This window comes from Periplaneta americana, chromosome 1 (assembly GCF_040183065.1).
Source record: "Periplaneta americana isolate PAMFEO1 chromosome 1, P.americana_PAMFEO1_priV1, whole genome shotgun sequence".
In the NCBI taxonomy this organism is placed as follows: domain Eukaryota; kingdom Metazoa; phylum Arthropoda; class Insecta; order Blattodea; family Blattidae; genus Periplaneta; species Periplaneta americana.
The window spans coordinates 211,660,515-211,673,325 of record NC_091117.1 but is presented as its reverse complement, the minus strand read 5'-3'; the positions used below and the strand labels follow the sequence as shown (position 1 = coordinate 211,673,325).

General features: G+C 33.8%; 1 protein-coding gene across 1 annotated transcript in view; it reads left to right on the top strand.

The window, feature by feature from the left end:
- LOC138709569 (uncharacterized) overlaps window positions 1–12,174 on the top strand; it is an 83,938-nt gene extending 71,764 nt beyond the window's left edge. The window contains exon 4 of the mRNA XM_069840435.1: window positions 10,856–12,174. Coding sequence (XP_069696536.1) covers window positions 10,856–11,148 — 293 coding nt within the window. The 3' untranslated portion in view covers window positions 11,149–12,174. The remainder of the gene's footprint in view (window positions 1–10,855) is intronic.
- The last annotated feature ends 637 nt before the right edge of the window (window positions 12,175–12,811 follow it).

Genomic DNA, 12,811 nt, shown 5'->3' with positions numbered 1-12,811 from the left:
TACGTAATGAAATGTTTCAGTTGAAATTTCGAAGTTGGTTAATCTGTGTTTATGTTGGCTGCCTTGTACTCATGAGAGAACGCCATTGGTCAGTTATACACAAACAACATCAGAATGCGTAATATCGACTTTACATATCGTTATTGACATGCATATCGATGCATAGTCGTCTACGTTCTCGGTTTATTGTGAATCAAAAATTTTCATATTGACGTCCTCTGCTTCTCGTTTTCATTCTGGTTTTCGTTCCCGGTTTATTGTGAACCAGCCTTAACTTGCCCCGACCGGGAATCGAACCCGGGCCAACTGGTTTCGCGGCCAGACGCGCTAACCGTTATTCCACAGGTGTGGACGTGGCGGATATTAAACCGAGTCACAGCCTTTTAGGTATTTCAAATCGGGCCTACTGCATTACTGATTGTGCGTACAGTACGGCAAATGCTGAACTTTTTTTTTGCGTCTTTAGTAATGCCCTTCTACTCAAAACCAATATTTGGAGACATGTGTATGATGACTTCGGTAGTTGCATTTAGACTGCTAATAAATGCAATGTCTTCCCAATCGTAATATATTTCTTTTTCTGTTATTATAGGCCTACCAAAGTACAATTTCTATTATTTTCTTTGGAAGAGCCTATATCTGTAAGTGGGAGGCCTTAAGTCGTGATTTAAGTTGTTTTTGACAAAAAAAAACTTCCTGATGAAATTATATAGGCCTATGTGATGATATTCATTTTATGCAAGTAATCTTCATCCTCCATATGTACGCACTATTTCCCCAAACAATGTAGCAATTCCTTGAGCTTTAATCTCCATATTATTCATTGATGAACGTTACTGATCAAGTAATAACTACTTCAGTGTATAGGTCTATGTGATGATATTCATTTTATGCAAGTAATCTTCATCCTCCATGTGTACGCACTATTTCCCCAAACAATGTAGCAATTCCTTGAGCTTTAATCTCCATATTATTCACTGATGAACGTTACTGATCAAGTAATAACTACTTCACTGTATAGGCCTATGTGATGATATTCATTTTATGCAAGTAATCTTCATCCTCCATGTGTACGCACTATTTCCCCAAACAATGTAGCAATTCCTTGAGCTTTAATCTCCATATTATTCACTGATGAACGTTACTGATCAAGTAATAACTACTTCACTGTATAGGCCTATGTGATGATATTCATTTTATGCAAGTAATCTTCATCCTCCATGTGTACGCACTATTTCCCCAAACAATGTAGCAATTCCTTGAGCTTTAATCTCCATATTATTCACTGATGAACGTTACTGATCAAGTAATAACTACTTCACTGTATAGGCCTATGTGATGATATTCATTTTATGCAAGTAATCTTCATCCTCCATGTGTACGCACTATTTCCCCAAACAATGTAGCAATTCCTTGAGCCTTAATCTCCATATTATTCATTGATGAACGTTACTGATCAAGTAATAACTACTTCACTGTATAGGCCTATGTGATGATATTCATTTTATGCAAGTAATCTTCATCCTCCATGTGTACGCACTATTTCCCCAAACAATGTAGCAATTCCTTGAGCTTTAATCTCCATATTATTCACTGATGAACGTTACTGATCAAGTAATAACTACTTCACTGTATAGGCCTATGTGATGATATTCATTTTATGCAAGTAATCTTCATCCTCCATATGTACGCACTATTTCCCCAAACAATATAGCAATTCCTTGAGCCTTAATCTCCATATTATTCATTGATGAACGTTACTGATCAAGTAATAACTACTTCACTGTATAGGCCTATGTGATGATATTCATTTTATGCAAGTAATCTTCATCCTCCATGTGTACGCACTATTTCCCCAAACAATGTAGCAATTCCTTGAGCTTTAATCTCCATATTATTCACTGATGAACGTTACTGATCAAGTAATAACTACTTCACTGTATAGGCCTATGTGATGATATTCATTTTATGCAAGTAATCTTCATCCTCCATATGTACGCACTATTTCCCCAAACAATGTAGCAATTCCTTGAGCTTTAATCTCCATATTATTCATTGATGAACGTTACTGATCAAGTAATAACTACTTCACTGTATAGGCCTATGTGATGATATTCATTTTATGCAAGTAATCTTCATCCTCCATGTGTACGCACTATTTCCCCAAACAATGTAGCAATTCCTTGAGCTTTAATCTCCATATTATTCATTGATGAACGTTACTGATCAAGTAATAACTACTTCACTGTATAGGCCTATGTGATGATATTCATTTTATGCAAGTAATCTTCATCCCCCATGTGTACGCACTATTTCCCCAAACAATGTAGCAATTCCTTGAGCTTTAATCTCCATATTATTCACTGATGAACGTTACTGATCAAGTAATAACTACTTCACTGTATAGGCCTATGTGATGATATTCATTTTATGCAAGTAATCTTCATCCTCCATATGTACGCACTATTTCCCCAAACAATGTAGCAATTCCTTGAGCTTTAATCTCTATATTATTCATTGATGAACGTTACTGATCAAGTAATAACTACTTCACTGTATAGGCCTATGTGATGATATTCATTTTATGCAAGTAATCTTCATCCTCCATGTGTACGCACTATTTCCCAAACAATGTAACAATACCTTGAGCTTTAATCTCCATATTATTCATTGATGAACGTTACTGATCAAGTAATAACTACTTCACTGTATTAATATTGTAAATTTGATGGTAAATGACCAGATTGACTAGTTTCGACATGGTTTGCGTCATCCTTTGCATATTCTTATAGAGGGTGGAAGGGGACCTATTACATTAATTCACAGAGTTAATATATCAAGTCAATGTGAACAAGTTTTGTCAAATAAGTTTTTTGATACGTCCAACAGTTTCGAGAATACGAAATGTAACGTGTTGCAACACTGCAACGCTCCTTGGGATCATTACTCCACCGTGGGGATGAGTACAATTGCAGTCATCCATTCCGCAAGACTTGCGAGAGGAGAATGTAAACAAAAGCGTCTCATCAGATATATTGCGATCACATTCTCCACACTTAACACATTGCTTAACATTATTGTAAACTTAATTTCTTTTCTAAATCAATTTATTTTAATTTCTTCAAAGAAAATAACTAATAGAGATATAATTATAGAATGTGTATTCGTAATAATGTTATTTTGAGTTTACATCAAATGTAAAGGAATCTTTAATGGAAATACTTTTGTTTTATAAGAATATACATTCTTTACTATTTTGTAATTACGTAAAAAGCAAAGAGAATAAGGTGCTTAGGAAAATTTAGGGGTTAACAGGGATGAAGTTACAGGAGAATGGAGAAAGTTACACAACGCAAAACTGCATGCATTTTATTCTTCACCTGACATAATTAGGAACATTAAATCCAGACGTTTCAGATAGACAGGGCATGTAGCACGTATTGGCGAATCCAGAAATGCATATAGAGTGTTAGTTGGCAGGCCGGAGGGAATAAGACCTTTGGGGAGGCCGAGACGTAGACGGGACGATAATATTAAAATGGATTTAAGGGAGGTGGGATATGATGGTAGAGACTGGATTAATCTTGCACAGAATAAGGACCGATGGCGGGGTTATGTGAGGACGGCAATGAACCTCCGGGTTCCTTAAAAGCCATTTGTAAGTAAGTATGTAAGGCTAAATAAAATTAGTGGCTAAGATTTAAAGTAAATTGATGTGCCATACGAATTCTGCCCATGCTACTTATATTTGTAGTTGATAATCTTGAGTTTTCATACGACTTTGAAAAGTTTATCTTGCATTTATTCAAAACTAACTTTTGATAGTTACAACACTATTACAACACTAAAGCACTCAGTTGTTATATTAAGAAACCATTTATGTGGTATTCAAAATTAGGTAAAACTTGGGAGGATAATTATTAGTTGCATCTATCAATATCAAAATTTGTAAATTATTCGTCTCATATTTTAATATGAATTCAAAAATTGTGAGTTGTCTGTGTCAGATGGCAAGCCCGATTTTGGGCAAGCCTGAATAAATAACATAACCACAATAATAGCCCTATCGATAGTAACATTTCTCTATTAAATGTAATGTCAAGCCATTTATTCTTTCAATCATTTGATAATCACTTTCCTAATTAAATTTTACATACTGATACTCTTAAATTAAGTATGAATTGCAACAAAATCCTACAGAAGTATGAAAAGTTCTCAAATAATAATAATAATAATAATAATAATAATAATAATAATAATAATAATAATAATGGTTTTATTTAACCTGGCAGAGTTAAGGTCGTAAGGCCTTCTCTTACACTCAATCAGGATTAAAACTTGCTTACACAGTTGAACATAAAACTGGATCGGAATTAAGGAATTACATACTGATACAATTTAGGTACATAATGAGATCAAAAGGGGTAGTTACATAAAATTTACCTGATAAAATAAAAATAAACATAGTGGAATACATATTAATGTTGTTAGAATCAAATACGAATCACATAAAAACAGAAGCCGATAATTCAATAAAAAAAATGTACACAGTAAAAATAAAAATAAACACATTAGTATACATATTAGTATTAGATTACAATTAAGTAGGATTTACATAATTAAACCAGAAACCGACAATTGAATAAAATGTACACAAAAGAACAGATTAATAATAAAAAAATAACACAGTGGGATACATATTGGCGTTAAGTGATACACGATTTAGATAATAAAAATAGGAAACCAAAAAAATAAAAATAAATACAGTGGAACACATTCCATGAAATATTTGCAACGCGTTAGGTCTGGCAACTCATCATAAGATATTTTTTTCTAATTTACGTTTAAAGGAAATTAAAGTTCGGCAGCCCTTGACTTCAGGCGGCAGAGATTTCCAGTGACGAGAAGTAGCAACAGTGAAAGATGAAGAATAAAGAGATGATGTGTGCAGTGGTATTTCTAGCGTGTTATCATATTGTGACCGAGTATTTAAGTTATGATACCGAGAAAGACTGTGGAATCGGACAGATAAGTAAGAGGGAGTAGAGGTGTGCAAAATTCGGTATAAGAGAGAAAGGGAATGTAACTTTCTCCTCTCATTTAACCTGAGCCACAATAATGTATCGAAAGAAGGCGAAATGTGATCGTAGTAGCGGACATTACAAATGAAACGAACACACGCATTATGAACACGTTGCAGTTTCCGGGATAAATCCACCCTGAGATCACTGAATAAAGCGTCACAATAATCGAAATGAGGCATAACAAGAGTCTGTATAAGCGTCTGCTTTAATTTAGCTGGATAGTGGTACAATCTTTTTAATGAGTGAAGAGTGGAAATACCAGTGGCGTAGCATGAAATTTTGAGCAGGGGAAGCTAACTAAAGTTGTCTTTCATGAGAAAAGTATTACAAAAATACAGTCTTAAATAAATAGTAGTCAATTTCAAGTCAGCAGTCGAAGATTGGTTGGAACATCGTAAGTAACACCAATAAGGCATGACCTCAAATGGTACGTAGTAAAATATGATTTCTTGGTTTACTCATATTTCTAACAAATAGACACGTATAGTATAACATTAGCTCACTCACTGTCATACTTAGAGAAATCACAATATTAGTATCATTACGTAAGTATGCGTCTGTCTTTTGGTTGTGTCCTTCATTGACAGCAAGGGAGTCCGTCATTTGTTTTTTAAATCACACTTTTGTTCGTAAGTCAGTCTTGATAATACAATTGTCCTAAAAAATTCAAGTAAATTCGTGTCAGGAACTGTTATTTCGCTCATTATTTATTATATCAGCCACAATGCACACTAACACTTCAACTGAACACAACTGACGAAAAGGGATAACTCGGAAACTACTTATTTTAAATGTTAAAGCTAGCTTCTTGCGAGCCTTGCGACTAGGGTACCGGTAGTTTAGTCAGAAGGGGATGGAAAATCTGCGGGGTGGATTACACAGAAGAAACCGGTCTGCTTGGAAGCTGGTGTGTGCAGGCTTCTTGTTTACTGCTGCATCACAAATCATCCTGAGCTGCCGCATCACAACATTTAAAGCGTAAATATAAATTCTATTAAAATTGATAAATAAATTTCTCCATAAACTGCAGGTTTATTATGAAATCATTATTAACTGGGGAAGCTAAGCTTTTTAGCTTACATTGACGCTACGCCACTGGAAAATACTTTCTTGCATGTGTGTTTGATATGCGATAATAATAATAATAATAATAATAATAATAATAATAATAATAATAATAATAATCATGATAATAATAATAATAATAATAATAATAATAATAATTTATTTCCTTCTAATTATACAGAATGACGTACATAATGCTCTTAGGTTTCTGTTGTCCTTCTATCTTATCATCAAAAACTTTTCACAACCGTTTGAGTACCGCTAATGTGTGAATGTCTAACGGTATTCCAGCGCAAACTGATTGCTGTGTTAGATGTGTAGGTTCATAAGAATGTGCTGTCACTCGTTCGTCTTCCTGATTGCGTTCCATGGTATTTACGTCACAAACAAGCGTTGATATCGTCATGGTGAAGAAACACATTTTGTTGACTCACAGTTTAAGCATTAATTTATTATTTCTTCCCCGTGGAGTCAACTCAGCGTTCTATGCACTTTAGCTGCTTTAAACAAGTTTCCTTATTCATAGTCCGGGTCAGCTTACTTCATACCCTAAGTGTGAAACCTAACCATTTTTCCCCCATTACTACATAAGCTAGTGGGTTACGGTGATTTTCTAGTTTGCAGGTTGATTTTATTTTGCCAACTTCGTTTCGAATTTCGGTACTGAGAAATACTACAACTGGTAGTGATTTTATAACTGTTATGTTGGTAGCAGTGACACGAGTTGTCAGTAGTTTAAATTCTGAAAATTAAAATTGTTCTAGATTTATGAGCCCATTACTGGAAGCTAGTGAAATTTGAACATACTAATAATTAATTAATATCAGTATTAATATTAATACATAATAGTTATTGTATGTGTTGCTTTATGTTGTGGTTATAATTTCAATATTAGAGTCAGATAGGCTATGTGTAAATAAATATAACATATTTAGTGTGATACATACCCTTGTGTAATCGATAGAAATACAATTTCACATTGTAATTAATTTCTTTCGTGTTTAAACTTTTATTACAATAATGGAGTAAATATTCTTAAGCATACATTTCAAAGTGGCATTCGTTTTCGGAATTCATACTAATCATTTCACGTGATCAAACAAAATATATTTTTAGGTTAGGTCTCGTGATTCGTAAACTATTTAATCAAAGCAATCAATTTCATGTTGGCAGACAAAATAATTTTAATATTAGATCATACACTAATCTACTAATTACTAACATAATGTGCGAGAGGTCCAGAAGGAAAATATACTCTTTCACAAATTATTATTGAACCTTTTAGAAAACACCTCCCCAACATAAAGATGAGATGTGGTGATGAAGCACGACACGGTTATTGTTAATACTATATGATGATGATGATGATGATTATTATTATTATTATTATTATTATTATAGTACATGACATTGTATGATTTTACCCTCTTTTGGTGATATCTAGTATTAGTTGGCAACACTGAAGAGGCGGCCAAATTAGTCTTTTAGGAACTGCTCTTACGTCATCTTCACTATATGTTCTGCAAGAGTCGCCTTCGACATGACAAGGGACGTCATGATACGAATATGAGCTATTTTAGCGAAGCCCACACCAAATTGTGGGCACTAAAGAGGAACCTAGGTTACAGGCCATTTAAAGTTAATTTCTCGAAACATTGTTTTCATGACTTACCGGTGAGTGGGGACTTATTTTGCCCTCATGAGTAACGGTAACGTGCAGACTAGTACGCGAGAGGAAAGCAGTTGAGATCTGCATATCTTCATCATTCTTATTAAATTTATTTTTCCTTCTTATTTTGTGCTCTTTAGTAAATTCTATATATTATTAGTTATTACGTTATCAAGATGTCGAGAAAAATGCTGCGTAAATTTCTGCGCTGGACCCTGGACTCATTTCGCCAGCATTATCACCTTCACCTCACTCAGACGCTATATAAACTTCTTGTTCTTCTTCTTCCCTTCAAGTATTAGGCCAAATGGCCTGTTACGATCTCACAGTTGAATTTTCAATCCAGCGCTCCTTTGGACGACCGAGAGATCTCTTCCCGTTTGGACGATAGTGGAGCATGACTTTTGGGATGCATGCATGCGATGCAGATGATTTATCCAGTTGTTCTTATAATGTTTTACGTGATTAATTACAGGTTCTAGTTGTAATTCTTCCATTATATCTTCATTGCGTTTGTGATCCCATTTCGTATATCCCGCTGTATATCTCATAAATGTTATTTCATTAGCCGTTATTCTGCTTTCGTCTTTCTTTCTCAATGTCCATGCCTCACTGCCGTAACAAAGTACAAGTCTCGACAAGGTCTTGTAAAGGCGAATTCGAGTATGCCTTTGTACTAGGGAAGGTTTCATAATGGTGTTAATTATTCCCATTGTTTTGGTGTATTTAGAAATTTTCTGTGAAATGTCTACTTCATCGAAAAAAGATAATGTGTATCCGAGATATGTAAAATAATTTATCCTTTCTAATATTCTTTAATCTAAACATATTTTGCTAGGCACAGGGTATTTTCCGCAGAAGGACATAATTTTAGTTTTTTCTGTATTGATTTTCATATCATATTTAATTCCAATTTTGTTAAAATTAAAAATTGAATGTTGTAGGTAATTCATCTTTTGAGGATGCCACCAGAGCTAAATCGTCTGCAAAAAGTAATGAATCTAGTTGTAAATGTCTATTGAGTTGTAATATATCCATGAGGCAATTGTTTACATTCTCTAATTATTTGATTCATATATATATAATAAATAGCAACGGTGAAAGGCCGCAGCCTTGTCTTATTCCTGTATGAATTTCTGTCCAATGCGATAATTTATATAATATTTAATGCTATATAAACATAGCAGTTGATAAAGCGTCGTAAAATAACCCACTAAAAAAAATCATGGCGTCTATATCGCTAGTCATGAATCTGACGACAGCACTGTTTGAAATATAATATTTAATGATCCTCCTCACCGTAACTCGAAAACCAGTAAAGATTTTGAGTAGCAACAACTTTTAAAAGCAATGTCCATTCCTTTTCAACATTTCTCTCACTTTGATCCCCCATTTAACGTGAAAAACAAAAAAGTTTCCCGCTTACCAACTTGTGAAGGTGTGAATGTCTATTTTTAACAGATCACTTCGAAGTTACTATTTTTTCTCTCGGTTTCTAAAAAAGATTTTGATTTCGAATTTTTTTCCCATGCTTTCCTCAGACATTCACCTATCAATCATAAAAATTACAACGCGATTGATTGACTATCTTAGGAGATACAACATGATAAATATTTAACCCAGCAGGAAACTGATTTCTCCCTCCCTCTGGCTCCGGTATCGCCGTCTCTCTCTCTCACAAGAGACATCACTGTCTCGCACAAGCCATCTCCGATTGTTTCTCTTCATATGCAGGAGATTTGCCGCGGAGAATGACCACGACGATTACTTCCGTGTAACGTCAAAAGCTACCCATTAACTACAGGGACATCATTTTATTTTTACTAACATTTTTAATATTAACTTGCCTATACCTCTGGATCAACGCCGTTTGCTACCCCCTTCCACGACTGGAGTTCGATGATACTGGCGTAATATACAAACAAATCACTTTACTAGGTATAGGAGGGAAGAAAAGTAGTTCATCCATTTACGTAAACTAGGAAATATTGCGCTTTTGAGTTTGATCATTTTCATTAGGTTTTCGTTTAATCAAAATACAGTACAGTATTAACAATGAGTGTTTTTACTCATGAACTGAGTTGTCTATGTGGACGTATTCATTGTGCAGTGTATATTATACTGTCTACAGCACATTAGCGTACAATATAGAGAATGAAGTTAAATTGAAAAATAATCGTAATATGGATATTTAAACACATTTTTCAAAATGGTGGCCGTTCATTTCGGTACAGGCTCCAGTTCTAATGTGCATATTATCGCACTATAGACTATTGTACCTAATCCCAATTACCAGTTTCGTTCTTCGTACTAGTAACTCATATTGAAATAATTCTGTACCTACTATATAAAAGAGTACTTTACGTACTGTAAATTCAATCTTCACTTCTGCCCGATCCGAAAAGATAAAATCACTCAGACATACTATCTACTGTCGGTCCAAGTGGTTATGTCGTAGTGTCGTAGAAAGGGAGGAAATCACGTGACAGTTAATTACTTAACGAGGCTCTTTTATTTAAGTTATTTTAAACAGTTGTTAATATTACGTAGACATCCAATTCCTAACAGAAATTAATGTTCTCAGAAAAGAACTAAGACAGCCAGCCACTAGCTGGCGAATAAAATCTGGTGGGGAAAACCGGGATACGACGTAGGCAAATGGACGACATACCTTTGCGAAAATGATTCAATATTGAAAGCTCTTTCGTCACTAGAAAACGCGAACATATTTTTGGAACGTACTGTTTACTATGACCGTAAGGCTACTATAACTGTATATGGGGTCTTGGATCTGTGTGGAGGACGGTTGAACTTCATTAGTAGAAGGGGTGGGAGTGAAGTATATTCAAAAACTCAGGTACAATAAAAATTGAAGTAAAAATAAAATGATGTCCCTGTATTTCATACAGCAAGGTCGCATGTCTTGTAATAATACACATCAGAATATGATATAATGATGAAAAAGTTACCAACTAAGTAATAAAATCTTCTAACATTATGTAAATGTTTATAATAATGATTAGGACGTTCATTTCAGTCGCGTTTGGTGGCATAGCTGGCCTGTGTCTAGGATGTTCCTTGCTGAGCGCTGCAGAGCTGTTCTACTACCTGACAATCAGGCTGTATCGACACTACAGACTGGTGCATCCCAAGGGATCTTCTCTACCTACACACAAGAACGGCATGCAGCATAAAACCGCTTTCTTCAACATGAAACAATATGGAAACCATAAGCAAAAGACCAGTCCTAGAACTCTGCAAGCAATAAGTCCAACGTCGCTCAACATGGCATACATACCTACAACAAATTCGATAAGATCATATAGGTGATGAATTTGTTTTTAATTAACATAAACCTACATAAACTCTCTTTACAACTTTGTTTCCAGATGTAGTGACTGGTCGGATGCATAGCCTATAGATACGTTACAATGCTGGTTCGCTTGAAGGCATGTATTTTTCATTCTTATTTGGTATAAACAAGGTAGCATATACGGGTACAAATTAGCAGACCCGATTCACTTCAGGGTAGTGTAACGAAAGTTTTGCGCCATATTGACCATGTGAGTTCCTGTGTTTGTGAATGTCTGGTCTAGTTTAGTTCAGAACCTTCAAGACTTCGCAATTAATGCTGAATCATTGATACATGATCATGTTTTAGAGGTTTCCTGATATTTAGGGAATATAAGTACGATGAAAATTAAATTTAAAATTAAAGAAATTATCAACTTAACTTAGATTTATATAATAAATTAATAAATATTAATCTTATTTGCTTACGCAGATCTATATAATTTGAACTGGTAATGGAAATTACGGGAAAACGGCTGAACGGATTTTTATAAATGACCCCTCATTTTGATGCTTGGAATTCAAAGTTTAAAAAAAAAAATATATTAGTTTTCAGTGAAATGTCAATTTTTCAACATAATTTTCCTATTTTCCAAAATCAATCTGTCGTCAGTTTTGAGAACTAGCTAATTGCATTTCAGAATAACACAAAACACACACTATAGTAAACAATATTACACGAAGGCCATGATCTGCAAGAATGCTGACATATTTAGAGCTTAAAAACTTAACTTATTAAAAATAATTTACAGGTTCGATTCTGTGGTGTGTAATTTTCTGGGTACAGCTGTGTATTGGATATTAAAAACTACAAAACTTGAAGTGGTTTGATGACATTATTACCATTAGAAATGAAATATTATTGTAGTTAATGCCATGATGTGACTATTTTTCATTAATTATACATATTAATGCTATATTGATGATATGAAAGTGAAACGTTTTGGGGTTATATAAGCAGATGTAGAGAATAACTTAAATTAGATTTTGATTTCTATATTTTACTGAGTGGCGGCTATATAGTATATATATATATATATATATATATATATATATATATATATATATATATATATATATATAGTATATGTTACTGAAAGCTATAAAACTTACGAAAGATGATATTATTAAAAATCAAATATTTTTATAGTTTAATCAAGTGGGGTTGGGTCTTTTTCATATATTTAATGGCGGTGTGGTGTAGATATTTATATGCATGGTTCTCTTCAGTATTGGCTCGAGAGAGAGTATCTTTCATTATTATGGAAACAAATAACTTTCAGAATCTCTGGTATTCTTCATTGAAAATAAATCTGAAAAATGTTTATTTGAACGCCTAATGAACTTAGTTTGCAGCATTTGCTGCACAAGCCACTAGTTAGTTATAAACCCTTCCATTTGTAAGTAGTTATTTTATTATATAAGCTGTTGTTTGTAATGTATGCTATTTATATTAATTAAATTTAATGTTTCTTTTTCTTTTTCCGCTTATCTAATTTGCAATTTTGAACCCCCGATCACGAGGTTCCTCATACGGGTGTAAATACATTAGGTTTAATTAATTTTTGTTTTTATATCAATTAGGCTACTGTTTAATGTTTATAATAGATTTTATGTATTGTTATTGTATTTAATACGTATT